General features: G+C 41.0%; 3 protein-coding genes across 3 annotated transcripts; 2 read left to right on the top strand and 1 right to left on the bottom strand.

Moving 5' to 3' along the window:
- Nucleotides 1-5,481: 5,481 nt before the first annotated feature.
- On the top strand, nucleotides 5,482-7,598 carry LOC115688282 (pectinesterase 3-like). Its single transcript, XM_030614071.2, has 3 exons — nucleotides 5,482-5,871; nucleotides 6,119-6,788; nucleotides 6,919-7,598. Exons 1-3 carry the CDS (start codon nucleotides 5,482-5,484, stop codon nucleotides 7,596-7,598), a joined length of 1,740 nt encoding a protein of 579 aa, XP_030469931.1.
- A 3,998-nt stretch (nucleotides 7,599-11,596) lies between these two features.
- LOC115687176 (alanine aminotransferase 2-like) lies at nucleotides 11,597-17,474 on the top strand. The gene is made up of 15 exons (XM_030612660.2): nucleotides 11,597-12,047; nucleotides 12,948-12,998; nucleotides 13,350-13,400; nucleotides 13,778-13,843; nucleotides 13,928-13,989; nucleotides 14,487-14,565; nucleotides 14,646-14,750; nucleotides 14,883-14,993; nucleotides 15,186-15,323; nucleotides 15,458-15,532; nucleotides 15,715-15,835; nucleotides 15,977-16,131; nucleotides 16,475-16,549; nucleotides 16,741-16,944; nucleotides 17,175-17,474. The coding sequence occupies exons 1-15, from the start codon at nucleotides 11,847-11,849 to the stop codon at nucleotides 17,292-17,294; spliced, it is 1,614 nt and encodes a 537-aa protein (XP_030468520.1). The 5' UTR covers nucleotides 11,597-11,846; the 3' UTR covers nucleotides 17,295-17,474.
- Nucleotides 17,475-17,902: 428 nt separating this feature from the next.
- On the bottom strand, nucleotides 17,903-22,419 carry LOC115687186 (uncharacterized). Its single transcript, XM_030612670.2, has 5 exons — nucleotides 22,213-22,419; nucleotides 21,463-22,081; nucleotides 20,327-20,849; nucleotides 20,138-20,219; nucleotides 17,903-18,523 (listed from the first exon to the last, which is right to left on the bottom strand). The coding sequence occupies exons 1-5, from the start codon at nucleotides 22,273-22,275 to the stop codon at nucleotides 18,287-18,289; spliced, it is 1,524 nt and encodes a 507-aa protein (XP_030468530.2). The 5' UTR covers nucleotides 22,276-22,419; the 3' UTR covers nucleotides 17,903-18,286.
- Between the last annotated feature and the right edge of the window lie 4,289 nt (nucleotides 22,420-26,708).

The following is a 26,708-nucleotide window of genomic DNA, read 5'->3' as shown; positions in this document are numbered from 1 at the left end:
GTAATACCCAAAAGGGTTAGCCGACAGCCCTGAATTAGGCACGGGCTCTTTTGAGGCCTTACCTCGCGTGACTTTAGGTTTCATTTTAAGTTCCAATTAATTCTAAAAATTCTATGTGAATTAGGAGTCTCACTAGCCTATTGAGGTCGATTAGGGCGCACATGATAATCATTTTATTTCTCTTTTTTTTTTTTTTCTGTTCTCAGGAACAAGTTTAAGACAGAAATCCGTTTGGTAACACAATTTCATTTTTCTATTTCTGAAACAATTTTCTACTCCAGAAATAGGTTTGAAACAGAAATCAAAAGTAAAAATTTTATAATTTTCTATTTCCAGAATAAAAATGATAAATAAAAACTTTTCTCAACGTTTGCCCTTATTACTAGCCGGCCGCCCACTCGTCGCCCTACCATCACCGCCGGTCGCCTCTCACCACCACCAGCCGTCGTCCTCCGCCACCCACTATTCATTGCCATTGTTCGCTGCCGCTCGCTGTTTGCCTTCCTCCGCCGCCGGCCGCCTTCCGCCGTTAGTCGCCGCCTGTCACCCCGCATTGTTGATCGCCATCGTCCACTTGCCGTCGCCGCCCAACACCGGCCACCTCTTGCCGCCAGTCGCCTTCATCCGTCCTCTGCTGCCTCCCGTCACCACCCAACATTGGCTGCCTTCCGTCACCACCCAACACCGGCCACCTACGCACCCGCTTGCCTCCTGTCATCATCCTCCACCGCTAGGCGCCTCCCGTTGCCGTCCTTCGCCGCCTACTGCCGCCTATCGCCGTCCTCCGCTGCTGCCTAACGCCGGCCACCTCCTGGCGCCGCTCGTCTCCCAGCATCGACCGTCTCTCGCCACTGCTCGCCGACCGCTCAGGAGGAAGAAATTGTGTCATTATGAAACAAATTTTTATTTTAGAAACAGAAATTTTGTGTCGTTATGAAACACATATTTTGGCTCAGAAACTTATGCATGGAATAGAATAGAATAGAAAAATCTATTTCTGGAACAAAATGGTTGTCATTTGCGCCCTTAGAAACCAAATAAGGCGTGAGAGTATGCCTTTCTTCCTACGCAATCAGAGTTTTCTAGGTTCGAGGACTAAATTACACCAATTACCTAATTAATGCCATTTCGGTATCTAAACTTGATTGTTTATCAACTAAGGTGTCCACACGGTCCTCTTGTTCAATTATTGGTCTTAGGGTTCTCGTTTGTTAGAAGCGCGCATGATAACCATTCTGTTTCTTTATTTTTTTATTTTTCTATTCCCGAGAACACGTTTGAAATAGAAATCCGTTTGATAATGTGATTTCATTTTTCTATTTTTGGAACAAATTTTTAATCCAAAAATAGGTTTGGAATAAAAATGAGAAGTAAAGCTTTTCTCCTTTTTTATTTCTGGAACCAAAAGAGAAATAAAAACTCTTCTCAACGCTCGCCCTTGCCTCCCAGTGGCTGCCACTCGCCGCCATCACCCCCCGCAGGCCATCACCCGTCGATGAATTGAGAAAAGCGTAAGAGGGAGAAATTTTGTGTTGTTATTATACGCATATCTCTGTTCAGAAACTCGTCCATGAAATAAAAATAGAAAAATTTACTTCTGGCCAGAAATCTATTCTTGGAATAAAATGGTTATCATTTGCCCCCCTAGGGTCTATGCAATTTTTTGTGTGTTTATTATGGTCCTTTTCCTTAACCATGCTACAAAGGAAAAGAACAATCAATATATTGAAAGTGCGGGAAGTAAATACCAAATAATTGAAAATGCTTAAAGTAAGGTAGGATAAATAAAACTCGATACTTGTTGAGAAAATAATATACAGAGGGCTGGAAGTCCTTGCCGCCGCCCCACCATCGCCGGGAGGGGCCGATGAGAGTGGTGCGGTGGCGGCAGCTTGACTACTCCTCCTTTTTTATAACTTTTTTTAACTTATTTTAAATAATAATTTAAATTTAGGCCAAAACGATGTTTTAGTCTTTTATATAATAATTTAGCCACGTCATCACTACACAGGAGAGATAAAATATTAAAATAAGTCATGTCAGCGCCCCGTCTACATTTTCCGTTAGTAAATTAGACGGTGTTACCTTTAGAACTCGATTGAATCAATTTGATAAATTTTACGACTTAATTGTACTTTTTACAAGTTTTAGGACTTAATCATATTTTCTTGATAAATTTTATGACTTCTAATGAACATAGATCCTCAAAGAATGAATACACTTGTCCAAGCCCCCGAAAGTCGCGCTTCCGGTCAAGGCGACTCAAACCTTTCTTTTCTACAACTGATATGCATCATTAGATCATGCACGCTCCACATGACATCAAACGATGGGGATGGAGCTCGCGCACAGATTCGGTGCAAACAAGGACTGGTCAAAGCTTATACATACACCCTTCGCCAGTTCCGAAAAGTCAAGCGCATGTAAGTCAATGGGGAAAATGCTTTGACTCACTCTAAATCAATGAGGGGGTCTTACATTATGTATACATATAGATCGCGCTTGCCCATATCACCATTTGAAGATATATTATTCCTATGAGAAATTTATTATGTTTAGATGCTCAATGACGTTGTTCTTCCGGTTCCACTACTTAATGAGATTGTTTCGGTTTTGACCAAAAAAAAAAGATATATTATTCCTATTATCCCCCAAAACAGTCTTCCTCAACACGTTATAGTTTTGTCCCCGGGAGAGTGAATTTTGAAAATGAATGAATGAATAAATATCGTTGACCGAAAAAATAAAAAGAATGAATAAATATTTCAAAGCTCTTAACTGGGTCTCCTTTCGATCACGGACTCGACCCCTCTTATAAACAATGGGCGGTTGAGGAATGGGACGTGAGATTTAAGCGTGTGTATAAAATTATTGGCGAAATTATCCAAAAAGTCATAAATATATTGTATGGCCGCCAATTTAGTTAAAAACTATCTAATTTGACTAATATAATTCTAAGCCTTTTGGTGATTTTCTAACATAATCCATCCGGCCAATTTAGGATAGCAATTGCTGATGTGACATGGACAATCTTAAATGAAACAACATCGTTTTGTAATTTCTGTTAAATTTTATGACTTTTCCTTCTTCTTTTTCCTTCGATTTTTCCAATTATGTCCTCTACTTTCATCTTCTTCTCTCCGCTGATCAACGGAGCCTCGACGATTTGCCGGCCACAGGCGAGGGTCGCCGGCCATCATCAAAGCCCTGGCGACCCCTATCAGCTCTTTTGAGAAAGACGAACAGTGAGGAATAGGAAAAAAAGAAGATAAGAAATCGAAAAAAATTATAAAATATCTCAAAACAACGTTATTTTAAGTGGAGTCGAACATATTAGATCAACGGTTGTGCCACGTAGAGCGGCTGGCGCTAACCAAACCGCCATGTCAGCGATTTCTTGTCTAAATTTATCGAACGGACTGCATTGAAAAAGTTGTCAAAAAGTTTAGAACGATATTGGCCAAATTAGAAAGCTTATAAATTATTTGAATTAGCACAATAAGTCTAGGACCTTTTTTTAACAATTTTCCCTACAAATTATTTTTCATTGCCATTATCCATAAATTTATATTAGGCTATATTTTCGTTTAAGGTGAGATCACGTCTGCGTCACATGGACGGTCTTCCAAGCAAATTAAACATCGCGGAAACGCGCGAGGAAGATTAAAAGAAGATGTAAGGTACGACCACAAAAAGAAATCAAAAGAAGAAGTCCCACTGGGGACTTTGACATTGCCAAACTCACTTTTTTTATCCTAATATCGGATGCACAGGATCGAATACAAGAATTAGTACGCGCCATACCATTTTGTAATTTGGTAAGTACATTGGTATCAATTCAGTTATAAATCTTTCAATCATACCAATTTAGTTATAAACCTTTTGATGTGGATGTCGGTGATTCTACGTGACACCAACGCTAACTGCTGGCACTAACATAGATATTTTTTTATAATTTATAATTTATTTTCTTTTTTCCTTTTTTCATTTTTTTTTACCCTTTTCTTTTTGGTAGTGGCCGGTCGCCGGCCATCGACCACATGCCATGGCCAGCGAGAGTGAGCACCGACAAGAGGGCGGCCCTCGCCCAGGCCAAGCCACGACAATTTATAATTTTTTGGTATTCATTTTTTTGTGATCTAGAATATACTATTAATCTAACAGTAAATTAAGGATTGTCACTTAATCATTTCTTTTTTCGTTACAGGAGGATTTGAAAAGATGTCTCTTGGCAAATTCTCTTTTGTGTATTGGAGAATTTTTAAAGGATGGAATGTTGAAATTTAGATGGTTGCGAAGATCACCTCATTTAACCACTGGAATTTGCCCCAGTGGCCACTCTTCTTACTTGTGAAACGGGAGGTAGCGAGTTCAATTCCCTATCTTTTCAAGGGGGCTAAGGGTAACGTTTAGTTTTAGATGTAAGTTTCGACTTCTAGGCTCTGTAAAGAAGCATGACAAAAGTATGAGAATGAGTTGAGAGTTATAGTAGGACAGACAAAAAAAAATCACCTCATTTACGCCTATGAACCGTTGACCAAGCATTGAGGAGCAATTATTTTACAGAAGACAAGCTTTCATGTGATGATCCATGATGGCAGAGGAGATGATTATTCTTACACCGGTCCCATTAGCATCAGGACCATTCGTGACCTCGACACTCGGAAAATTTCATAGGATAGGAAAGAGAGGAACTGGTATACGCATTATCGAAGTGTAATACGATATGCACGGTTCCGGAATTTCGACATAACTCCAAAATGATGGAGATCCCTCCTTCCATATTGACATAGTAATACAACAGGCATTTCAACTAATTCTCTTGTCTGCGGCGAGAGGGTGGTCAATGGTCGGTGGCCGGTGACCGGCTGCTACCAAAAAGAGAAGGGAAAGAAAAAAAAAAAAAAGAATTATTAAAAAAAAAATATCCATATCAGCGTTGGCTGTGCTATGTAGGATCGCCGGCATCCACGTCATCAATTTCCAGCTTAATTTGGCCTGATGGACTGAATTAGCACAATTACAAAAAGTTTAGGACTAAATTGGTCCAATCGAAAGGTTTAAGGCTAAATTGGTACAAATGCAATGAGTCCATGACTTTCTTTGGTACCTAATCCCACATTAATTCAACTGCACAAGTTCGCGATTATTCTCGTGACGTGCGCAAAGATTATTCGATTACTTAGCTACATAATTCGACGCTTGCAAAATGCTTTTCTTTGACGAAGGAATGACGGGGGACGTTTACTTCTTCATCGGATATCTTAAATTAATCTCAAACTTAGTCAAATAATTCACGAGAGAAAACAAAAACAAAACAGAGAGAGAGAGAGAGTCTACGAAAGGCCTGTTCCAAGCCTTGTCCCTTATCTCTCCTATAAAACGAGAATGGTCAACTCCAAAGCCCCCCATGTTTAAACCTCTTCTAGCCCTAAACTCCGAAAACGCCACTAAGACCGTAACAATTCCATACGCACGCGTATGGAACCAGTCGAGTCCTTCAGGGACTACGGTAAGGCCGACACGCTCGAGGATCGCGAGTTCAGGAGGCAGACGCGCATCCGCGTGATCATCATTGTGGTGTCTTCCTTCGTGCTCTTGGCGGCGATCGTCACCACCATCAAGGGAATGGTCCTAGAGGAACGAATCGATGATGCCAACTCGAGCTCGACCACCCAGATGACTCAGGCGGCATCGATCAGGGCCGTGTGCAGCGTGACCGAATACCCCGGCTTGTGTTTCTCCAGCATCGCGACGCACGAGAGCTCCTCCAACACCACCGGCCCCGAACAGATCTTCAAGGTCTCGCTTCTGGTCGCCTTTAGCGGGGCGGCCAGCTTCTTCAACTATACGAGCCAGCTTGTCACGCAGGTAGGCTAAACTAAACATGGATGATCATACATTCAACTACAGATGATCCGCCAAATGCGATTTTTACGTACAGATATCTGTTTGATGATGCCTTGACATAAGACCAACTTCTCTCAAAGATTATTCAGCAATTCCTGGACCTAAAATAAGCCCAGAGTTTGCTTCCACACGAGTTTTGGAACTCGTTGAATCTGAATATATCAAATGCAACTGTTCATTCAACAATTAATTAACCTCGCGTGTATAGGTGAGCGATCCTCAAGAGCAAGCAGCTTTCGGAGTCTGCCAAACGGTGCTCCAAGACGCCGTCAACCACCTCACCGACTCGGTGTCTCTCACGGAGGTCAACCAAGGCCTACAGCTCCTGTCTCCTTACAAAATCTCCGACATGCGGACTTGGCTGAGCACGGCCATCACCGACCAAGAAACCTGCTTGGATGCACTCGAAGAGGCCAACTCCACCCGCCTCGGCAACATGAAGCTCGCCATGCAAAACTCCACCGAGCTCACCAGCAACAGCCTAGCCATCGCCACCAAAATCATGCGTTTGTTAGCCTCCTTCAACGCCCCCATCCACCGGAGGTTGCTAGGGTTCAGAGCCAGGTCCGTTTTCCCAAGCTGGGTTGGCCCGGCTGACCGGAGACTTCTCCAAGAGGTGAACCTGAGGCCGAACTTGACGGTGGCGCAAGACGGGACGGGGAACTACAAGACGATCAGAGACGCGGTGGAGGCCATACCTAAAAAAAGCTTGTCGAGGTTCGTGATTTACATTAAGGCCGGGGTTTATGAGGAGAATGTAATTTTGGATAAGAGCAAGTGGAATGTGATGATGTATGGGGACGGGAAGACTCGTACCATCGTCACTAGTGACCTAAATTTCATCGACGGGATGCCAACATTCGCGACGGCAACGTTCGGTAAGCATTGTTGATTTCTCTAATTAAAACAATGCTGCGTCTTCATATGTGAAATATGTTATCTCAATGCATAGCTCTAAACTTTAATGCATTGACAATGCACTAACGACATTGTTTTGTTCAATACCAGTTGTTGTAGGAAAAGGCTTCATTGCCAAAGACCTGGGGTTCGCAAACACTGCAGGTCCAGCGAAGCTCCGGGCCGTGGCGTTCCGATCGCAGTCCGACCTCTCCGTGATGTACCGGTGCGCGTTCGACGCATTCCAGAACACCCTTTATGCCTACGCGAACCGCCAGTTCTACTCGGATTGCGACATCACGGGCACTGTGGACTTCATTTTCGGGAACGCTGCAATCGTCCTCCAGAACTGCACGATCCTGCCTCGCCAGCCCCTGAGCTTCCTCTACGACACCCTCACGGCCCAAGGCAAGTCCGACCCGAACCAAAACACCGGGATCTCGATCCACAAGTGCAGGATAACTCCGAACGGGAACCTTACGGCCGAGACATACCTGGGCCGGCTGTGGAAGGCCTACTCGACCACGGTCTTCATGGAGTCCAGCATCGGCCCGTTCCTGAGCCCGAAGGGCTGGACCGAGTGGATCGCCGACGTGCAGCCGCCCAACACCATCTTTTATGGAGAGTACATGAACACCGGGCCGGGCTCGAACACGAGCGGGCGGGTCACGTGGCCCGGGTACCATCCGGTCCTTACCATGGACCAGGCCAGGAAGTTCACGGTGGGCTCGTTCATACAAGGCAACGCGTGGTTGCCCCTAACTGGGGTGGCTTTCGACCCATCCTTATGATTCAAAAAAGAGTCGTGTGTTGCACGTAAGTGGAAACTTCTTTCGCAGAGGCTGTCGTTTTCAAATTAAATGTGTAACGAAAGAGAAAAGCGAAAACCGCTTTGAACTCTTTTCAAATAAAGATTGGAAAAGGATGTGAAGAAAATTAGGGAAGTCCCAAGGTGCAACCTTATCATCCAATTACGATCCGATAGCTTCTTTTACTATGAAAAGTCGCGAGATATATGGGCACGTGACACCATTGGAAATCTAATCACCCCCAATATTTCCAAATTGGGTGTCAGTGAATCACTCTAATCAGCTAATTAACTTTGGCAAAAGTAAAATAGAAAAAGATTGATCAACTAGACCTAGATCGACAAAATAAGTCAGCATATTCTACTGTATTTTAATCGATTTGGCAAATTCTAAGGAAATGCTTGCCATGTGACGAGTCTCGGTTTCCAAAGTCGTTCAAAGGTAACGTTAGGTCATTGGTGTATTGGTACTAGCGAAATGATGCTGATCATAAAAAAAAGCATGAAACTAGAAAAAGGCATTTATGAAGTAACGAAGTGCAGCGTTTGTCTGCCCACGCCAATAACCATGCGTTTAAGTGTAATTAATTTCTTATCTACTATCTTAAAATGATCATTGTTACACATAAAATGGTTGATCTTGGATGATTTGGGGCATCACCTTCTAAAAATACATAAAAATCTTTCGGCTAGTATCCCCACAGTGATACAAAGAGGGTCACTATTATATTCGGTTGGATTTTGGATATTGCCTTTGATTTCATATTTTCTAAAGGCGGGCAGTTGCGTCGATAGATAAGTCTCGTGCAATCTTAAATTGTAACGGTACAGTTTCAAAAGCAGTGTTAAGAGACTTGATCAGAGTGGACAATATCGTGTTGGCGTCAGGATGAGGCTGCCGACAAATCTTACTAGAGTCAATTGGGTGATGTGAGTGTATATATGTCTTAGTTACTACGTCGCTTCGCTATTGATCGTTGATTTGGTAGATTGGTCTCGTATGACCTTAAACTAGCAAAATGCGCTTTCAAACTATGCTGGCCTGGGTGGGTCACAATCAAAGTGGACTATATCGTGTTGGCGCTCGGATGGAGCTTCCGACAGGTCCAATTTGACGTGCCAGACTAAGTATCTCTTCCCGATTTAGAGGCGGGTCTCCGGCTCGGAAAAAAAAACATTTATTGATGTATAATTCCAAAAGGTTGCTCTAATCGAAAGTCAAATTTGAGATAATCGGGCTGTTACAACAATAGTTGCCATTTGACTAACCCGGATTCCTAGGGGTCGGGGCAAGTAAGTGGTCCATGGGCATGGTGGACCGGGTGGTCCTTGATTCTCTAGGGTATAAGGCCTTTCTCCAATTGCTTGCCCCGTCGGCCTTCGCCTAAGTCGTAAATATGAACCCTTTGTTTTTTTGTTAACTTCTGCTTGAATTCCAACAAATGAAACTTTGCAATTAATCTCGAGGCATGGCTCCGTTTATTTCGCGAAAAATAAATTATCTAGAAAATATTCCTAAAAAGATCGATTGTATCGTTTAAAATAATCAGCCAATGACAAATATTTTCATTATCGACAATAATTTATATCTAAATACATTCATAGGTAATAAAAATATTTTCCGTTCATTCATTTTTATAAGAAAGCGATCATTTTCAAGAAAGTGTTTTCTAAATTATTCATTTTCTTCGAAATAAACGAAACTTTATTTCCTTTTCTTCTTGAAAAAGTCTCTCTTGACTAGAGAAAGCTATTCAGGCGTAACTTTGATTGATGAGTTACAAATTATAGACTCATCCATATATAAACTTACATTATGTAAAGGTAAATGATGTTCCCTTCCGGTGGATATTGTATAATCAGTCATAAATCTATTGTAAGGATGTTAATTCAGCCCTTTGGTCGGAAGGACTCTATTGGAATTTCGCGCAAATGTTTAGGACTAAATTGAAAAGTTTAGCACTGAATTGACATTCGTGATTTAAGATAAATTGAGTAATTTTCCCTCCCCGTCTGTAATTCCAAAAGACCAATTAAAGGAAGTTTTTATTTTTCGCATCATTTAGAATCACTCGATGTGCAGGCCAGATTAAAGGAACATTTACCATTCCACCTTCCCAAACGAGCTTAAGAGCGCACTCCCTCGCATCGGCTCCTGATACATTTAAACTTTTGCTTTTGGAGTACTCCTCACATGACTTGAACCTAAGATCACAGAATAAAGCAAAACCTTTATTACCATCAAAATCAACACTTTTTTAGTTGTGAAAACTGGAATTAACTACATATGATGTAATGGACATGTAACACCATTGCATAGCCCTTAGGAGATTGTTCTAAGTGCTGAGCATGTCCGTTCATATCGAGGCTTACGTTCGAATCGCAGCGTATGCGCATTCTCTTGGCGCCGCCACCCGACATAGATGCCTCAAGTAATTACCGGACATTTGTGTGAAGGGCGAAAACTATCACACCGGATAGGGATTACTTGGCTCTTTAAGCAGTTCGGGACATTCATTGATATAAAAAACACATAACACTATTATACGAAGTGTTGATTTTGGTACAACATTTACCACAAACAAACAATTAATAAGTAATTTTAGCAAAAAAAAAAAGAACAATTGATAAGTAATAATCCTATAATGCGTAGACTTCTAATCATGGCACCCTAATACATTGTTAGTGTTCTTAGCGAGTGCTCTTAAGGAAATTTGTACAACATTCCTCGTAAGAAGAGAATTCTTTTTAAAGAATAACAAACATCAAAATAGACTTCGATTTCATTCGCCTAAAGAGCCAAAACTAACTTCTTTTCTTTCACTTTCACGTCAAAAACTAAAATATTAATTTCGTTTTCGAAAATTATGAAAACTTCGTATATAGATCTAACATGTCGACGTTAATATATTTATAAAAGTTTTCAATTACTAAAATTAGAAAATGAATTAAAGTGCATGGCCCCAAAGATTTAGAAAAACATAACAAAGGATGGGAGGAAAGTCGTGTGTGGGCCCTTCAATGTTTAATTTTTTTTAATGTAAAATATGGGAGGAGATGACTTGCCGGGCAAGTTCATTATTTATGACTAAGACGTTCAAGAACTATTTAAAAACTTGAAAAACGGTCTGAACTCACTGAGGCCTAAAGTATACATACAAGTGACCAAAGTTTAATTTAATAAGACATGTTGGGTGTATGATATATATAAACACACATTTAAGAGAACATATAGGTCAAATATTTGATTTTGTTGTTTCCGGCAAAAACAATGCGCCGAAGATGGGAAAAACCACAACTAGACTCCATTTATTTCGCGAAAAATAATCTATTCGGAAAATATTTTCCTAAAAATAAAAATAAACAAATGAAAAATATTTTTATGGTTTACGAAAAATTCGAGACATAAATTACTATCGATAATGAAAATATCTCTCATTAATCTAATTACTTCAATTTATATAAATAATTATTTTTTAGATCATCCATTCTTTGCAAAATGAACGGAGCCTTAAATTAGAATGCCTTATTCGTAATGTCACGCGCGCTTCGCTATGGCCCATGGAAAATATCGAAATCCGATGTCACGGCCGCAGATTACTTGATGTTCTTGGGGGCGTGGTTTTTGCTATTGCTGACGATGAGTTTTTCTCGTCTCCTGCCTGCTTCGCTTCGCTCGCACGCCCGCATCAAACGCTGTTTTCGAGAGAACAGCAATGGAAAAACAAGCGGAAGGCAAAAGCCAAGAAGAAGAAGAGGAAGAAGAAGCGCCTCTCCTCCTCTGTCAAAGGGTCGGAGCAGGACACACCGCGGGATGCCGCGACGAGTAGTTTTCGGCAAGTCTGCTCAAGAAAGCAATAAACTTTTGCATAATCCAACACACCCACCATTAAAAAAAGAACAATTAAGACCGCCTTGCGAGGTGGGTCTGGTCTGGCGAAAATCTGGTCTCAAAAGAGAGAGAGAGAGAGAAGAAAGAGAGGAGAGAGAGATCTGAACTTGGAAAGAAGGCGTGACTGGCCAAAACCGTGGGCGAATTTCGTAAGGAAAGATTGGACAAAGCGAAAAAACCTCGGTCCTATAGAGAGAGAGAGAGAGAGAGAGAGACAGAAGGAGAGACAGAGGGAGGTACGCACGCGTACACCCGCACGCAGAGGTTTCCGTCGTCACGTCACGTACGCCTCTCTCTCTCTCTCTCTCCCTCTTCCTTGATCGTGGTGGGTATAAAACGATGCGGAGATTCGTAGCAGAGAGAGCCCGAGACCTCCTCCACCGCACTCGTTCTCTGCAACGCCAGGACCGCCGCCGCTTGCTCTGTCCTCCTCTGTCTCCCTTCTCCTCTCAATCTCGTTTCTTGTCCTCCGCTTCAGCTCCCGATTCGCATCCTCCCATGGGCTCCCCACCCGTCACTCTCGATACTATCAATCCCAAGGTACCGACTTTTTTCCCCTCCGGTCTTTCTTTTCTTGAATTTTCAGTGCGCTTTTGTTTCGCCACCCTTTGTTTTGTGAGGGTGAAAACGACTTTGATTGGCCGCTTTGATGTTCTTCCCGACATGGGTTTTCCGTTGATTGGAAAGCGGGGTCATGTCGGGTTGTTCTTGCTGTCGACAATTTTTTTAGGCCTTTTTTTTCGTTGCCCTGTCGTTTTTAATCTCCTTCGCGTATTTTTTTTTCTCTGGGTGCTTGCACGATTACGGATTACGCGCTCTGTATGGGAATAAAGCCGTTCTGCTTTATTCCTGCTGGTTGTTTGTTCTCTTTATTTATGTTTCCTGTTTGTTTCTTTTTCTTTACCACCCCCCCCCTGTTGATTGGGCTCAAAGCTTTCTGATACTCTACAGGTTCTTGAGATTTGACTGTATGTGTATTTACTGAGAATATTGGGCCATCAAGTTAACATGTAGCTCAAATATGTGGCCAGATGCATATTGCATGTAGAGTTCACGTTTAAATCTTGGTGAAGCACTTGGCGTTTGCCATCATTATCCTTTTCAATTGATGTGAATGACGGGCTGATCGTGGCCAACATTCTCTGTCTAAGCTGATATATTGTCAATAGTGGAAAAGTCACTGGTTCCATGGGGACTGTACTGTGTTTTTGCTCCATGTCGTTGTAGTGCCACAAAATCTGAACCATTCAAGTCAAATCAATGATCAGTGAAAGAATATTTAGTCATTCTAGTGAAACATTGAACTTAGAGTGGAGGCAGAGTTGGGTTCAGTCCTATTTTTTGAGATTCCTCACCATGCATATGTAGCTCTTGGTTGCAGTCTGCAGAATTTTCTTCTCCCAGTGTGGTTTTTCACCTTGAGTGGTTCCTCTTTTCCAGGTTCTGAAATGTGAATATGCTGTTCGTGGTGAAATTGTCTCCATTGCCCAGGTAATGTGACAATCTGCAATCTGCAACTCGTTTGTGATTAAAGATAATTACACTCAATGGGGGTGGAAACACGAGTGGAAATTCTACTTATGAGACCCTCAAATTATTGATAGACGCTGACTGTCCTATGCCGCATGACTAAATGATTATCTAAATATGGAATTAAAAGGTGCAATTTTTTGGGTTACCGTTTGTGACATTGATGCTTTCAAAACTTTGTACACAATGACCAAAAAAGGATACTTGGCAACAGGGAAAATGAATTTCAGTGTAATGTTATGCAGGGTCTAGTATATGATATGTTTCCTGAGAGTACTTATGCAGTTATGTTGCGTTTTTTTTTTGGTACAGCGTTTGCAGCAAGAGCTGAAAGAGAACCCAGGTTCTCATCCTTTTGATGAGGTACTTTCTTCTGCCCTTCATGTGTTGTTCTTCATGGACAATTGTGATGCTACCGCTAGGAGTAAGTATCTTGATATAAAGTTAAGGGGGATATACAATCATATTGCGTTTTACCTGCTCATGAAGTTCAATCCAATTTATTGAAGCAAAGGTGTTCAGGACTTGTTTTTTAGATTTTGATGAGCTGGGAAAATAGCTCACGAGGTTTGTATATCAGAAAAGATAAATCTAAGAAAAGTATCTTGCAAGGATTAACTTGTAGGGAACAAACAGGGGCTCTATTGTGCACCTCGAAGAATTGAGTTTTGGAAGACTGTGTTTGCACTGGTTTTGAAAGTTATTCCCCTGAGAGATGACGACTCTTTTTCTTGGTGCAGATACTTTACTGTAACATTGGAAACCCTCAGTCTCTAGGCCAGCAGCCAATTACCTTTTTTAGAGAGGTATTTTTTTGGTGTAGTTCAGACGAGTCTGTTAAACTCATTCTTTCCCCATGAATGCTCTAATTAGGGTCATTCTTTGTGTAGGTTCTGGCATTATGTGATCATCCATCCATTTTGGACAATAGTGAAACCCAGGGCTTGTTCAGGTACTGACAGATAGCATTGGCCATGTAATTCTTCTTTTATTGCGTTTTTCTGTTACGAGAGGGTCACTGTCTTAGATGTCCATAGAACTGTCAAGTGGGGAGAGGATATGGATTAGATGGACAAGCTTGTGACAAAGTGCTTATGAACAGTAAGCAATGAGATTATCCACTCATTTTGTTGAAGTTCACCGTTAACAGAAGTTCACAATAGAACTGTGTGTAAGTGTCGTACAGGAGTTCCTACCATTTGAACTGCTTGTTGAAACTTGAAATGATTCAACACATATAGTCTATTGACTAGTTTCTATGTTGGATCACTGTCTGCTTTTGCCCATTCATAACAATTTTGGTGAGTGTGCTCTCTTACCAACACACTTCCTAATATACAAATATTGTCGTTTCATTGGCTCTGGCTGGGAGTGTCTTTGATGAGGTGTAATTTTAATAATGCCTGAATCAGTTCTTTCCGTTGTGTAATTCTTTGTTGCATATTACAGTGCTGACGCTATAGAGCGAGCTTGGCAGATTCTTGATCAAATTCCTGGCAGAGCAACTGGTGCATATAGTCATAGCCAGGTTCGGAATTTTCCCATCTGCAGACAGTTGTTCTTTTCCCTGGTGCCACATGATTTATGGCATAGTCTTATGAATGACAGGGAATCCAAGGTTTGCGTGATGCTATTGCTGCTGGTATTGAAGCCCGTGATGGTTTTCCTGCTGATCCAAATGATATTTTCTTGACAGATGGTGCTAGCCCAGCGGTACCATCCCTATTCTAATATTTTCTTTCTTCATTCCTGGTTGTTTTTGGCATTAGGAACTTTCAGGTTTCTCTGGGATTGATATTTCATACTTATATGATGAACAAAGCTGATGCATTTACATGATGTCAGGTTCATATGATGATGCAATTACTAACAAGATCAGAAAGCGATGGACTACTGTGCCCTATTCCTCAGTATCCTTTGTACTCTGCTTCGATCGCCCTCCATGGTGGAACCCTTGTAAGTTTTTCACTTATAGTTAAAATCAAGATCCAATAGATGCTATGTTAATGGGATTGTTTCAAAATTTGTCAATTAGTGTATTTGGCCTTCTTAATGGCATGCATTTATAATTTCTTCACATGTTTTACATCTTTAACTGAGATGGTCCATAGGTTCGTGTTATGAATTATAAGTTTGATATTTCTTCAGGTCCCTTACTATCTGGAGGAGGAAACGGGATGGGGTTTGGAAATGTCTGAGCTTCGAAAGCAATTAGATAATGCGAGATCCAAGGGTATAACTGTTAGGGCACTGGTGGTTATTAATCCTGGCAATCCAACCGGGCAAGTAAGAATTTGTGATTTTAGAACATTTTCCTTTCTGATTCGAGTGCCAGATGCTGTTTAGAAGCATGTGCGGATGTCTTAATTTCGAATGTTCAATGTTTACCTTTTTGATGATTTTGGAGCTTGTGGCTGCAGGTCCTAGCAGAAGAAAACCAACGGCAAGTTGTAGAATTCTGCAAGAAAGAAGGTCTTGTTCTTTTGGCTGACGAGGTTGGTCAATATTTATGACACAATATGCACAATTAATACTACAATCCCAACATATATTGAGGCTGGATGCCTGCTTCAAGCTAGCCAGTTGCATCAATTACTCTAACGCATTTGAGTGGCCAGGATTTTTCTTTTTCGTATTAAGAACGATGACAACATTGACTTGAGCGAACTTCATGCAGGTGTACCAAGAAAATATTTATGTTCCGGACAAGCAATTCCACTCATTCAAGAAGATTGCACGTTCAATGGGGTATGGTGAGAACGACATCTCCTTAGTCTCTTTCCAATCAGTCTCAAAAGGTATGCTGCTCTCCTCTCTCTCTCTCTCTCTCTCTCTCTCTCTCTCTCTCTCAGAGACCTTGTTGTTTTATATTTAAGTGAGATGAGGTAATCAAAATGACTGATAAGTCTAATATTTGGATGTTCCTTTTCGGTGAACAGGATACTACGGTGAGTGTGGTAAAAGAGGAGGTTACATGGAGGTGACAGGGTTTAGTGCTGATGTGAGGGAACAGATTTACAAAGTTGCGTCTGTAAATCTTTGTTCCAATATCTCTGGTCAGATTCTCGCAAGCCTTGTAATGAACCCACCCAAGGTTTGTTCTTTATTCTCTCAACATATGTAGCTTTTCGCCGACTATTTTCTGATTCAAGATCAATGATTGTAATAGTGATCTAGACCATAGACCATTCCTCATAAAAATTCTTTTTTTTTTTCCGTGAATCAAAGCCTTCTTTTGGGTGTAGTATTACTATTCTCATAAGATTTGAAAAATTTGAGCGTTGGATGAACCAGGGTCGAGTGTAGCTCTAGAAATTTGAGTGGCTATATGCTTGAGCGATGCCTGACTGTGACAATGCTATTGTTTTGCAACATCCTTCTACTGGTACTCTTAAGTCACAGTCTGACATTTATTGGGATATATAACATGAACGCAGGTTGGAGATGAGTCATATGAGTCTTATCGTGAAGAGAGAGATGGAATCCTTTCATCCCTAGCAAGACGAGCAAAGGTCAGCTTTCTTTGCTAAAGAGCAAATATTATTTATATGAACTGGAATTGTTCTTCTTTCGGAATAACTGATACATGTAGGGACACCATGGGGAAATATCCACCAGTAGATAACGAAAAGGATACTACTAAGTAAATCCTTTCTTCTATCAATTCTCATCAAGTTATATTCTTCTTCCTCCTTTTGAGCAGACACTGGAAAATGCTTTCAATAGCTTAGAGGGCATAACGTGCAATAGAGCAGAAGGAGCAATGTATCTCTTCCCCCGTATTTATCTTCCCCATAAGGCAATTAAGGCAGCAGAAGCTGCAAAAACGGCACCAGATGCTTTCTACTGTCGCCGCCTCCTTAATGCCACAGGGATTGTTGTTGTTCCTGGTTCTGGCTTCGGACAGGTAATTTCATTAGAGCGCAGTGTTCTTTACTTAAGAAGAAATTGCTTCTATATGATATACATGTTGGAAAATAATTTTTATTTTCATCCGTATGATGAATGTCTAAGACTAGACTCTGTTTCCATAAGGAAGATTACGATCACCGATGATCCAACTTGATCCATAGCTCGAGTTATCTCTTCTTTTTGACCTCTAAATTGTTTTATTTTTTATTTGGTGCTATGTGGAAGGTCCCTGGAACTTGGCATTTCCGATGTACAATACTGCCCCAAGAGGATAAGATTCCAGCAGTCGTGTCTCGCCTAACTGAATTTCACAAAGGATTCATGGATGAATTCCGTGATGAATGAAGAAGCTTCTTGCTCCCAACTGCATCTCGTCAAGGTAATAAGTGGAAGCTGTCGATAGCCATGTTCATGAATTTCGTCCATAAGAGGAACATGTGACATTTGTTGTACTGGTCCTTCTTCTCTTTCTCTTTCTCTTTTGTGTACTTGTTTTTCCAATAAAAAAACTCAGCTCTCTATTCATCTGCTAGCAGTTGGCGGAAAGTTGTGGTCTGATGAATATCTGGATATCTTGCTGTCAACCAAATTTAGATATCAAACTAAAGCTCGAGTTGTAGAACTGAGTCAAGAAACTTGCCCCCGAGTTTGATCGTTGGGTTACCAAATAGAACATGGAGCTATTTCAAGCCTACAGTGATGATTTGTTTTCCCGCACCGAAAGTGCATCTTTAGCCCTATTTGAAACTTTTGCTCGTTTTATCCTCGAACTTCTTAGTCAAGAAAAATTGTGTCGTTCAAAGCTAAAGATTGATCATGCCTTGCTAGGTTTTGCATTTGCTCACATCAATAGGATGGTGAAATACATTTTGGTCACATTTTTCATGAGAATGCTACTCTATTCCAAATTACGCGTTTCCTGCAAATGAAGCTTAAAATTTGGAACTGAAACATCGAGGCGCAAGTAATTCTTTTACTTCAGCAAAAAGTTCCAGCTGCAACATAACAAGTGAAGGAACTGTCCCACTACCACGTCTCAGAAGCTCGTCTGTGAAAGCCTACTAAAATCGGTTCAGTTCTCTCACTTTGAAAGTACCATGTGCCTGTACATGAGCCTCACCTATTCTACGAAAGAATCCGCTTTTTGAGTCCTAGGTGTCGACTGCTGTGCTGGCTACTCTGTCTTGTCAGTAAGCTCCTTTCGACCATCCCTTGTTAAAAGCAAAGATTATAGAATCGTGTGGGAAAGGGGAAATGGTTGTGTGTTGACTCAAGCTAGGATCGACCCAGAAGCACCCAAGGCTCGAAAAGGAAAAGGAAAAAACATTTTCTTGTGATCAGTGATGGCTAGTGCAGGGGAAGCAACCACAAGAGGCATAACCAGAAAAGTGGGAATCTTGGTGGTGGTATTGGTGGTGGTTGATGATCTTCTTGGCTTGTTCGGAGGCCTTCTGAATTTGGTCACTGTGCTGTTGCCTGGCTTGTGCTCGCCAATCCTCTGCCTTTCTGTGCACGTTTGCCATTCTCCTCATCAACTTCTCTTCTAGGTTTGATCTCATCTTTTGTATTTTAACCTAAAAAGGCACAGTCCAACCGGCAACCAACTCAGACGAGGATGGCAATTTAAGGGTAAACGATATTTCAGGTTTTAAAATCTGAATTTCAGTATCACACTTTTGGCTCATACTGAACCACCTTTGATCAAAGATCAGGAATATATCCAGTTTTGCAGAAAGACTGGAGCTGCCACTTCTTCAGATGATATTGGTTTTCAAATTGTGGCTTAGGTTTTGTCAATCAATGAATGACCAGGCACTTAATACACAGTCAAAGAAAAGAAAATTGCGGTTCCCAAGTCAAATAATGAGTGACAATTTCGATATGCTTTGGACTGGGCTTTGTATCTTTATTCCATCTCAATTCTCAGTACCACCATCGTTAATTCTCTCTCTCTCTCTCTCTCTCTCTCTCTCTGCTTCAAGCATGGTATATACTATATATTTCTTGCCCTCTTTCATTTCTGCAAAAATCACATTCTTCTGGGAGAGCTAAGCAGATTTCTTTGGGTTGGGGGACCCCCCCTCAACTCCAAGAGAGAGAGAGAGAGAGAGCTCAATAAACTAATCACCAAGAACAAAAAACCATGCCCCAAGCATAAGAGACAGCCCAACCCCAAGTAAAAAGTACCCAATTCCCCACAAGATCTTCTTATCTTCAAACTGGTGCGTCTGAGAGGGATCTCTCACATGGGCACACAACAAAGAAGCAACAAAAACCAATGAGGCCATAAGCATATAAAATGCGTGCATGATGACTTTTAGGGAGTTAGGCATGCGGATGCCCCAATATTGAATTGAGGAAAGACGCTCAAACAGAGGTGGACCGGTCAAGAAGGATCGTAAAATAAAAGGCTAAAAGAATTTAAGAGAAAGAGCTTGTGTGATTACGGAGAAGGCCGTGGCAGGTGCGTGCGGCTCGAGGAAGAAGAAGATGAAGCCAAAAACGTTGGACTTGAACCTGACACACTGGGATATTAACAAACATAATATAGCCACTCGGTGGGTATGAACAGATTAGTGGGCTTTTCCCTCATCCGCTGTCTTAACCATTCTAAATTACAAAGGTTTTGTTCCGTGTCGCTAATTGTTTACAGAAACCAATGATCAAAAGCATTTTCGACGAACCACGTACTTTTTGTCCTGAACATCGAAGAACTAGCTAGATTGTCTGTAAACTCGACCGGAGTTTAGGTTCGAGGAGGTGGGAGTTCACACGGGGAGGCAGATACACTCAAGTACTTGCCTTTAGGCTTTAGTAATATACTTGTTGGTCCCCTAGAGGTATAAATTGATCCTGTGTGACACGTCGCGAAGCTTGATCCAAATGGGCTAAAGCTACTCAAGCATGTCTTGGATGCCTATCTATTACGCTAAGACAACACAATAACGGGAAGATCCAAGTATTAACAGCTAAATTCTCATATACCTGCAGAAACAAATGTCCATGGTGCTGCAAAATGGGGTTTAGTTCAGAGGACAGGACAAGGACAAATGCCAGAACCTAATGTTGTTTTCTCTGTTTGCTTCCGTTCCACGTAGTTAAATTAACCACTCTAATTTAGCACACATTCATTAGCCACTAGAACAGAAATCTAACAGGTTAGAAGAAAAGCCAAAAAATGGTAGTACCTCAAGCTTTCTGGACTGAGCTTCAGCTTTCGCACTCTCAAGGTTCAACCAAGCTTGAATCTTTGCCTCTTCCCTCTGGTACCTGCCCACTCAAGAACAATCATTACCCGCCACAAAAAAGAACAGAAGATTAAAGTTGAAAGACATAATTATTGAGCAACCATTTTGTCTGTACAGCTTATTAATTACCTGAGGCAGCACTTCATCTTCTCTTCCTCCTCCCATGATGCAGCGCCTGTTCTGGACTCTGAAAAACTGGATTTCTGAAACCCATTAGCGGTGTTGGTCTCGAAATGCCTCAGGCTCTTCGAAATATCCTCCTCCTCCTCTTCCCTGGAGCTCCAGTTAGAGGCGATGGAATCATACTGTGTCCCAAGCTGAAGCTTGGCTAGGTGGCACTCCTTGAGCTGATTCATGTCAATGGCAGTGATTCCACCGTTGTTGCTATGGCAAGTGTCCATGCCCAATGGGCCTGACCGATCGGCCGGTGTGTTGTGCCTCGGTGGGGACGAGACCTTGTACGGGGTGGGGCACCTGGAGTTGGTGGAGCTGCCCAGTGGAGTCATCTCTGTGCCCGCGTCTCTGTGGTGGACCTCTGTGCCTGCATCTTTCATGGTTTCACTGGCTGAGTTCCTGAACAAGAAGCCTTCTCTGGATGGGTCGGCGCATTTGAATTTTGGCAATATGGTGTCCACATCGTCCGTGAACTTATCTGCGGTGGGAACAAATCCTCGGGACATGTTAATCAAGAACCCAGACTGGCTTTTTGCAGTGACAGCAGAGAGTGCATGGAAAGAAGAAATTCCTGGGTTATGAATGATAATTGCATGATCATGAGAAAAAGGGGCTACTTGTTGGCAGAACAGAGAGTGCTCATTGACATGAAAAATGAATTTGCTTTTTGGACATAGGAAAGGTAGAGCATGCAGAATTTCTGCTTGGATGTGCATGGAAATCAACTTCTCTTTTCAAAAAGAAAGATCAGCAGAATTTGACAAATAGAACCGAAGTTTGCCTCTTTTCCTTTCTTTACATTCCTAGACTCAATATTTGCATATTAAAACCAAATTACCTCCTTCACTGAGCTTCAAAGTTTTGAAACAGAAAAGTGAAAGAAACAGAAGATAATAGAAGGGATCAAAGGGGGAAAAAATTTGCAAAGCAGAGATGAAACAAGAAATTGAAAACAAAGAGTCGCGCAAATGGAGAATGAGTTAGTGAAGATGATGACCCAGTGGAGCCCAAGATGTAACAGTTTCAAGTAAAAAGGCCAAAAAAGGGTCAAGGTCTCCATTGAAGTTTTTTTTAAAGGAAGTAAATTACACCTTTTAGGAGTACATCTGCAGAGGCAGGTGAGACCCCATTCAATTCTCCGGCTGGATTTTCATGGCCCAAAGACAGAGACTCCTGAAACTGAGAGACCACCGAGACTACTTCCTCGGTGACCCTTGACTTCTCTGCAAAGACCTCGATGCTGCTGTTGCTGTGCCTGAACCCATCACAGTGCCTGGACATTCTTGATGGTTCGAGTGGCTTCAGGGCATGCGCGGGGGAGCTGTGGCAAGAAGAGCTGCCCATGAGCCACTTCTCTGCATCGTCCCACTTGGAAGGGAAGCTCCTTCTGGACAAGTTCTTGCCCGCACTGAAGCTGAACACAGGCCTACCAGGGGTTGAAGGAGCCTGAAGCAGAGTCGCGGTGGTCTCTGTCCTCCTGCTCGTGACCGAGCTCACTCCATCTCTCCTCCTCTGCGCCGAAACCTCAAGTATGCCACCGGCCTCTGTTGGGTTGCCGTTGTTGTTGCAGCTCACGGTTCCCACAACAGGGAATGACTTGACGAACTCAGATGTCTCTCTGAGGTTGAGCTTGCAAAGTGGGTCAGGGAACGTGTCCACGTCCACGAAAGGGTTGTTGCTTGAGCTCCTCCCGTAGTCCATTGGCGCCTCCTGAGTCACAATCACGAACAAGAACAATCCCACAAAATTATACCATCAGAAACACAGAGAGAGAGAGAGAGACAACAAGAGCACAAGAAAAGGGAAGGGACTTTTTGGCATCTCTTTTTTTAAACTATTACCCTATGAGATGAATACTCTGACGGGTCTGGACGGTAATACCATTTGGGACCTGCGAGATCCATCGTTTTGTTCAAAGGGTCTGTGGAAGAACGAATGAATCTTTCTCTGTTGCCTTGGGCCTTGTCGTTTGTTTCCTCGCTTCTATATACGTTGCTTCATTCTTGGGGTACAGAGGAAGGTGCGTCGTGGGAGCGACGGAGGATGGGGGAAAAAGGAGGAAGGGAGGGGGGGGGGGGGGGGGGGGGATTGACTCGCTGCAGGCCAGGATTACTACGGTCAAGAGGCTGTTCAACTACGACTCACATGCTGCTGATGGAGTAGCACCATTACCAGGTCAGTTCTGTCTGTTGTGCTGTCAAAAATTTTCACTGTTACATCGTGTCATTGTACTGTGTCGCGCAGGAAGCAGACAAGGGATGGAGACGAAAATGTACTTGAACGTGAAAAAGGAAGACTTCGAGAGAGAAAGAGGGAGAGAGAGAGGAGCATTGGAAGGCGGAAAAGGCTCACGGAACGAAAGACAGCTTTCTACTGCGTCTGAGAGTGGGAGGGAGGGAGGGAGGGAGGGGACGTCTATGAATTGGTTTGTGCCATGGATTTTCCAGCTTATTTTATGTGTTCCATTGGCATACAAATTTTTTCCTCTACTTCCATTTTACATAAATGATTCCAAAATTGACCCTGAATTCCTTTTTTTATTTTTGTGTGTGTGAAAATTGCACAAATCCCCCGAACTTTCGTAAAGTTTGTGTTTGCTCCCGAATTTTCAACTGTTACACAGTACCTCTGAACTTTCATTCTGTTACGGTCGATGGCTCTTTGTAATCATTTCCATTAGCATATGCAATGCACGTGACTTTTGAGAGGTGAAAGTATATTTTTATCTCGCTTTTTGTGCGGAATTTCTCTTTTATCTTACATGGCCGTAAAAGATGAAAAAATATTGAAAAATGGGAGAAAACTAAATTAACTAAAATACTAATAATAGAAAGAATAAAAATCGATGACAATTCTAAACAATAAGAAATTGTTAAAATTTGATCAATATAGCCACTTCAAAAGAACTATATAATTACACCCAAAAAAAAGGACTAAATAAGATAAAAAAAATTCAACAAAAAGAAAAATGGTCGTAATAACAAAAAAGATGAAATGACAAAAAATCCATCATCGTATGTATATTTAAAGGGTTAAATAATGTAAAGAAATGATGTACTTAACTCATAAAAAGGAAATGATCCACCGAAATCCAATTTGATATTTTTAAATATTTTTTATTGATCAATCATTTTTTTCATTAATCATTTGAATATACATAATCAATATCTAATGTTTTAGTTTGACCTTTTTGGTTGTTGAGGTTTTTTGCATTTTACTTAATCGTGTTTCTTTTCCTTAAAATGTTTTATTTGCTATACAAATATATTCATCAAATTCGAAAATATTTTATTTTAGGGTTAATACCACGAAAAATCCCAAACTGGTACACATGTGACAAATTTACCCAAAACTAATTTTTTAACCACTAAAAACCCCAAACTGATACATCTATGACAAATTTATCCACCGTTAATTTTCGTTAAATTTTACTGTCAAATTATTGAATCGAATAACAAGTGGCAATTGACAGATATACCGATTTGGGGTTTTGCCCTCCGTTTGTCACAGGTGTAACAGTTTGTGATTTTTCATGATATTAATCCAATTTAACGAAGGGTAAATTTGTCATAAATGTATTGGTTTGGGATTTTTTATGGTAAAAAAATTAGTTTTTGGCAAATTTGTCACAAGTGTACCAGTTTTGGATTTTTTATGGTCAAAATATTAGTTTTGAGTAAATTTGTCACAGATATACCAATTTATGGTTTTTCATGATATTAATCATTTATTTTATAATGTTACTTTTGTTATTCATTTTTCTTATATTAGTAATGTATTTAACTTGTTTTCTCCAATCTCTTTATTTTTTTCATTTTTTTATAGAAGTCCAGGGTAAATGAGATATTTTCTTTAAAAATTGATATGCCTGGATCCGGAATATAATTAATTTAAGACCTGCGGAGTTAACTAAATCAGATCTTTTATATAGAAGACATAATACTCATTAGTCATTATACCCTAGGACCACTTTATGAATGCTCGTTTTAAAGACGCCAACCAATTAATAATGACTTTGATTAATAGTTCTACTTTCCTTTGACCTCACATCAAAAAACCTTTAGTCAATTGCCAATGCTAGGCTTCGGGAGTTTAGCCTTCCTCAGTTCCTCTACCAATCTTTCATGCTATATTTTTAAGCCTCAAAGGTCACGTGCATTGCCTATTCGAACGGAAAATAATGGATAACGACTGTACTTAAATGAAAGTTTGACGGTAATGCGTAACGATAGAAAATTCACAGGAGAAAAAGTATATTACCCCAAAAGTTCGTGAGAGGGTGTCGAGTAATTTCTCTCTTCTTCTTTTTTCGGGGATGAGGTCGAGGAGTGTTTGTGAAACCCCGAAAGGTCTAGTGAACAAATTGACAAGAAAATGCATTGAATCACGCATTAAAAGAAAGAAGGCATCGGGGCACCGACACATTATGTACGAGAAAGTGACACGGGCAGCGGAAATTAAGTTTAGTAACGACGTGCTTAAATAAGAGATCTATCACAAGGGGCTACCCATACCAATGCCTCTTATTAATGAGGCCAAGTTGTCATAACAATGAAACAATCCCATAATGTTCGATGCAAGATCATCATAGATCCATGGATAGATTAGCTGTCGCCGTAATAACATGGTGGGCCACAAAAGAAATCTAAATGGGTCAAAACTAATCTAATTTAGATTTTGATGTTCATGTGATGGATCTAGTTGCCCACGGGCTTGCTCGAGGAATGGACCTACAGATCACTTTAGATGGGCTTGGGCAAGCTCGCGTGATTATAAAGTTCAGCCCATCCTGATTGGGCCGGATTCTGGCCCGCCTAGATCCGAAGAAGCTATGAACTCTTTCTATTGATGGGCAATGTTTGTGCCGTGGTTTTTATTTTCATTCTTTACATGCATATATAGAGCTAGAAGGGACGACTCAGGTTGAAAATTCTCCTCGGCGGTTATCATAGGATCCTTATTCGATTTGAATTATAACTACTCGGTACCACCTAAGACTTTGTCCAAAGTTGGTGAATCCGACACCTTAACCCTACTGATGTGTTAGTAATTCAAAACTCCTTCTACACCGGATAGCATCGACCAAGAGCACGAAGACTGGTTCATGCCATGCATCGAATTTATGGTCCCGTAAAAGACATGAGGGCAAAAGATCACTTAATCAATGATGTTTGGGTGATGTCACTACAATCTTGAAGATGCTAAACGGAAAAAACAAAGGAAATAGTTGAAAGAAGGGATTTGGGATAAATGGACATTGATCTTTTGCCAAATTATAATGTCATCTCTAAACTTTTAATTTGTTTAATGTAATCCCTATATTATTGGTAAATATTCAATGTAGTCCCTAGATTATATAAAAATATATAAAAATTCAGGAATCACGTTGGACATTGGATAAAAGTTTACGGATCACATTGAATAAATCAAAAGTTTAAGGATGACATTGTATATTAAACCAAAGTTCAGGGATCTCGTCAAACAAATTAAAGTTCGAGAACAATATTATATTTATAATTCAGAGATCATTTGTGTCATTTTCAATTTAAAAGAATACAAGTCAAGACCTCCAATTGCAAGATTATTTATTACATAGAAAAAGATTAGAAAATGCATCTCATGACGAACTGTCGTGTCAGGGGTGACAGTGAGGCCATCACAAAAGCAATCATCCACGCGATGATCGCTAATAACAATATTATCTTGTTTTTCGAGTGCTCAAAACAGCTCCAGGCAAGAGATGGCAAATCCAGCCTCCATTGGTCAAGAGCTTGCAAAAGTCAACGGGTAGAGCAAATTTAGGCAGAACAACAAAAACAAAATACAAGTAATCGAAAACGACAGGGAGTAATATAAGTGAGTATGTGCATGAGGGCCTCTTTCATTCTCGTCAAGGACCAATCCGTCGTTGTTGCTTGATGAATCTAAATTTATTTAATTGCATTCTCTATACAAAGCGACGCACCACAATAAATTAGATCTACTTATATTTGGATCTAATGGCTATTAATACACACAGAACGGTTCTTTAATGCTTTGTTTGGGTGGGGAAAGTTTGGTGGGCGAAGAAAAACTTTGAATCTTTCCTATGTTTTTCTCTTGTAAAATCTTTAGATTTTTCTATAATTTTCTCCGTTTTCCATGCCTCACTCCAAGTTTCATGGCATCCCCTTTGCTTCCAAAGCACAGCAGCATGAAAGATTACAGATATTTTGGCAGCGGCAGAGACTACAGTAGCGTGTGATCTTGGGGTCTAGCGACATTTCCTCTAGGTGGATCGATAGTTGAATGATTGAGGACATACCATGAAAAGCATTTGTTCTTTTTGCCAAAAGTA

Source organism: Syzygium oleosum, unplaced genomic scaffold (assembly GCF_021117445.2).
Source record: "Syzygium oleosum isolate NSW1041296 unplaced genomic scaffold, Sole_v2.1 Sole_v2.08, whole genome shotgun sequence".
Taxonomy (NCBI): Eukaryota; Viridiplantae; Streptophyta; class Magnoliopsida; order Myrtales; family Myrtaceae; genus Syzygium; species Syzygium oleosum.
The sequence above is the reverse complement of the archived record's forward strand: the minus strand, read 5'-3'. Positions and strand labels throughout refer to the sequence as shown.

What these genes read in the sequence shown, in the direction of transcription:
- LOC115688282 (XM_030614071.2), top strand. Translation starts at nt 5,482, where the DNA reads ATGGAACCAGTCGAGTCCTTCAGGGACTACGGTAAGGCCGACACGCTC. An exon ending in CGAGCCAGCTTGTCACGCAG is followed by an intron (nt 5,872 to 6,118) that starts GTAGGCTAAACT and finishes TCGCGTGTATAG; the next exon opens with GTGAGCGATCCTCAAGAGCA. An exon ending in ATTCGCGACGGCAACGTTCG is followed by an intron (nt 6,789 to 6,918) that starts GTAAGCATTGTT and finishes GTTCAATACCAG; the next exon opens with TTGTTGTAGGAAAAGGCTTC.
- LOC115687176 (XM_030612660.2), top strand. Translation starts at nt 11,847, where the DNA reads ATGCGGAGATTCGTAGCAGAGAGAGCCCGAGACCTCCTCCACCGCACT. An exon ending in TTGTTCTTTTGGCTGACGAG is followed by an intron (nt 15,533 to 15,714) that starts GTTGGTCAATAT and finishes AACTTCATGCAG; the next exon opens with GTGTACCAAGAAAATATTTA. An exon ending in TTTCCAATCAGTCTCAAAAG is followed by an intron (nt 15,836 to 15,976) that starts GTATGCTGCTCT and finishes TTCGGTGAACAG; the next exon opens with GATACTACGGTGAGTGTGGT.
- LOC115687186 (XM_030612670.2), bottom strand. Translation starts at nt 22,275, where the DNA reads ATGGATCTCGCAGGTCCCAAATGGTATTACCGTCCAGACCCGTCAGAG. An exon ending in TGCAGATGTACTCCTAAAAG is followed by an intron (nt 20,850 to 21,462) that starts GTGTAATTTACT and finishes TTCCCACCGCAG; the next exon opens with ATAAGTTCACGGACGATGTG. An exon ending in CTCAGTCCAGAAAGCTTGAG is followed by an intron (nt 18,524 to 20,137) that starts GTACTACCATTT and finishes GTGCCTTTTTAG; the next exon opens with GTTAAAATACAAAAGATGAG.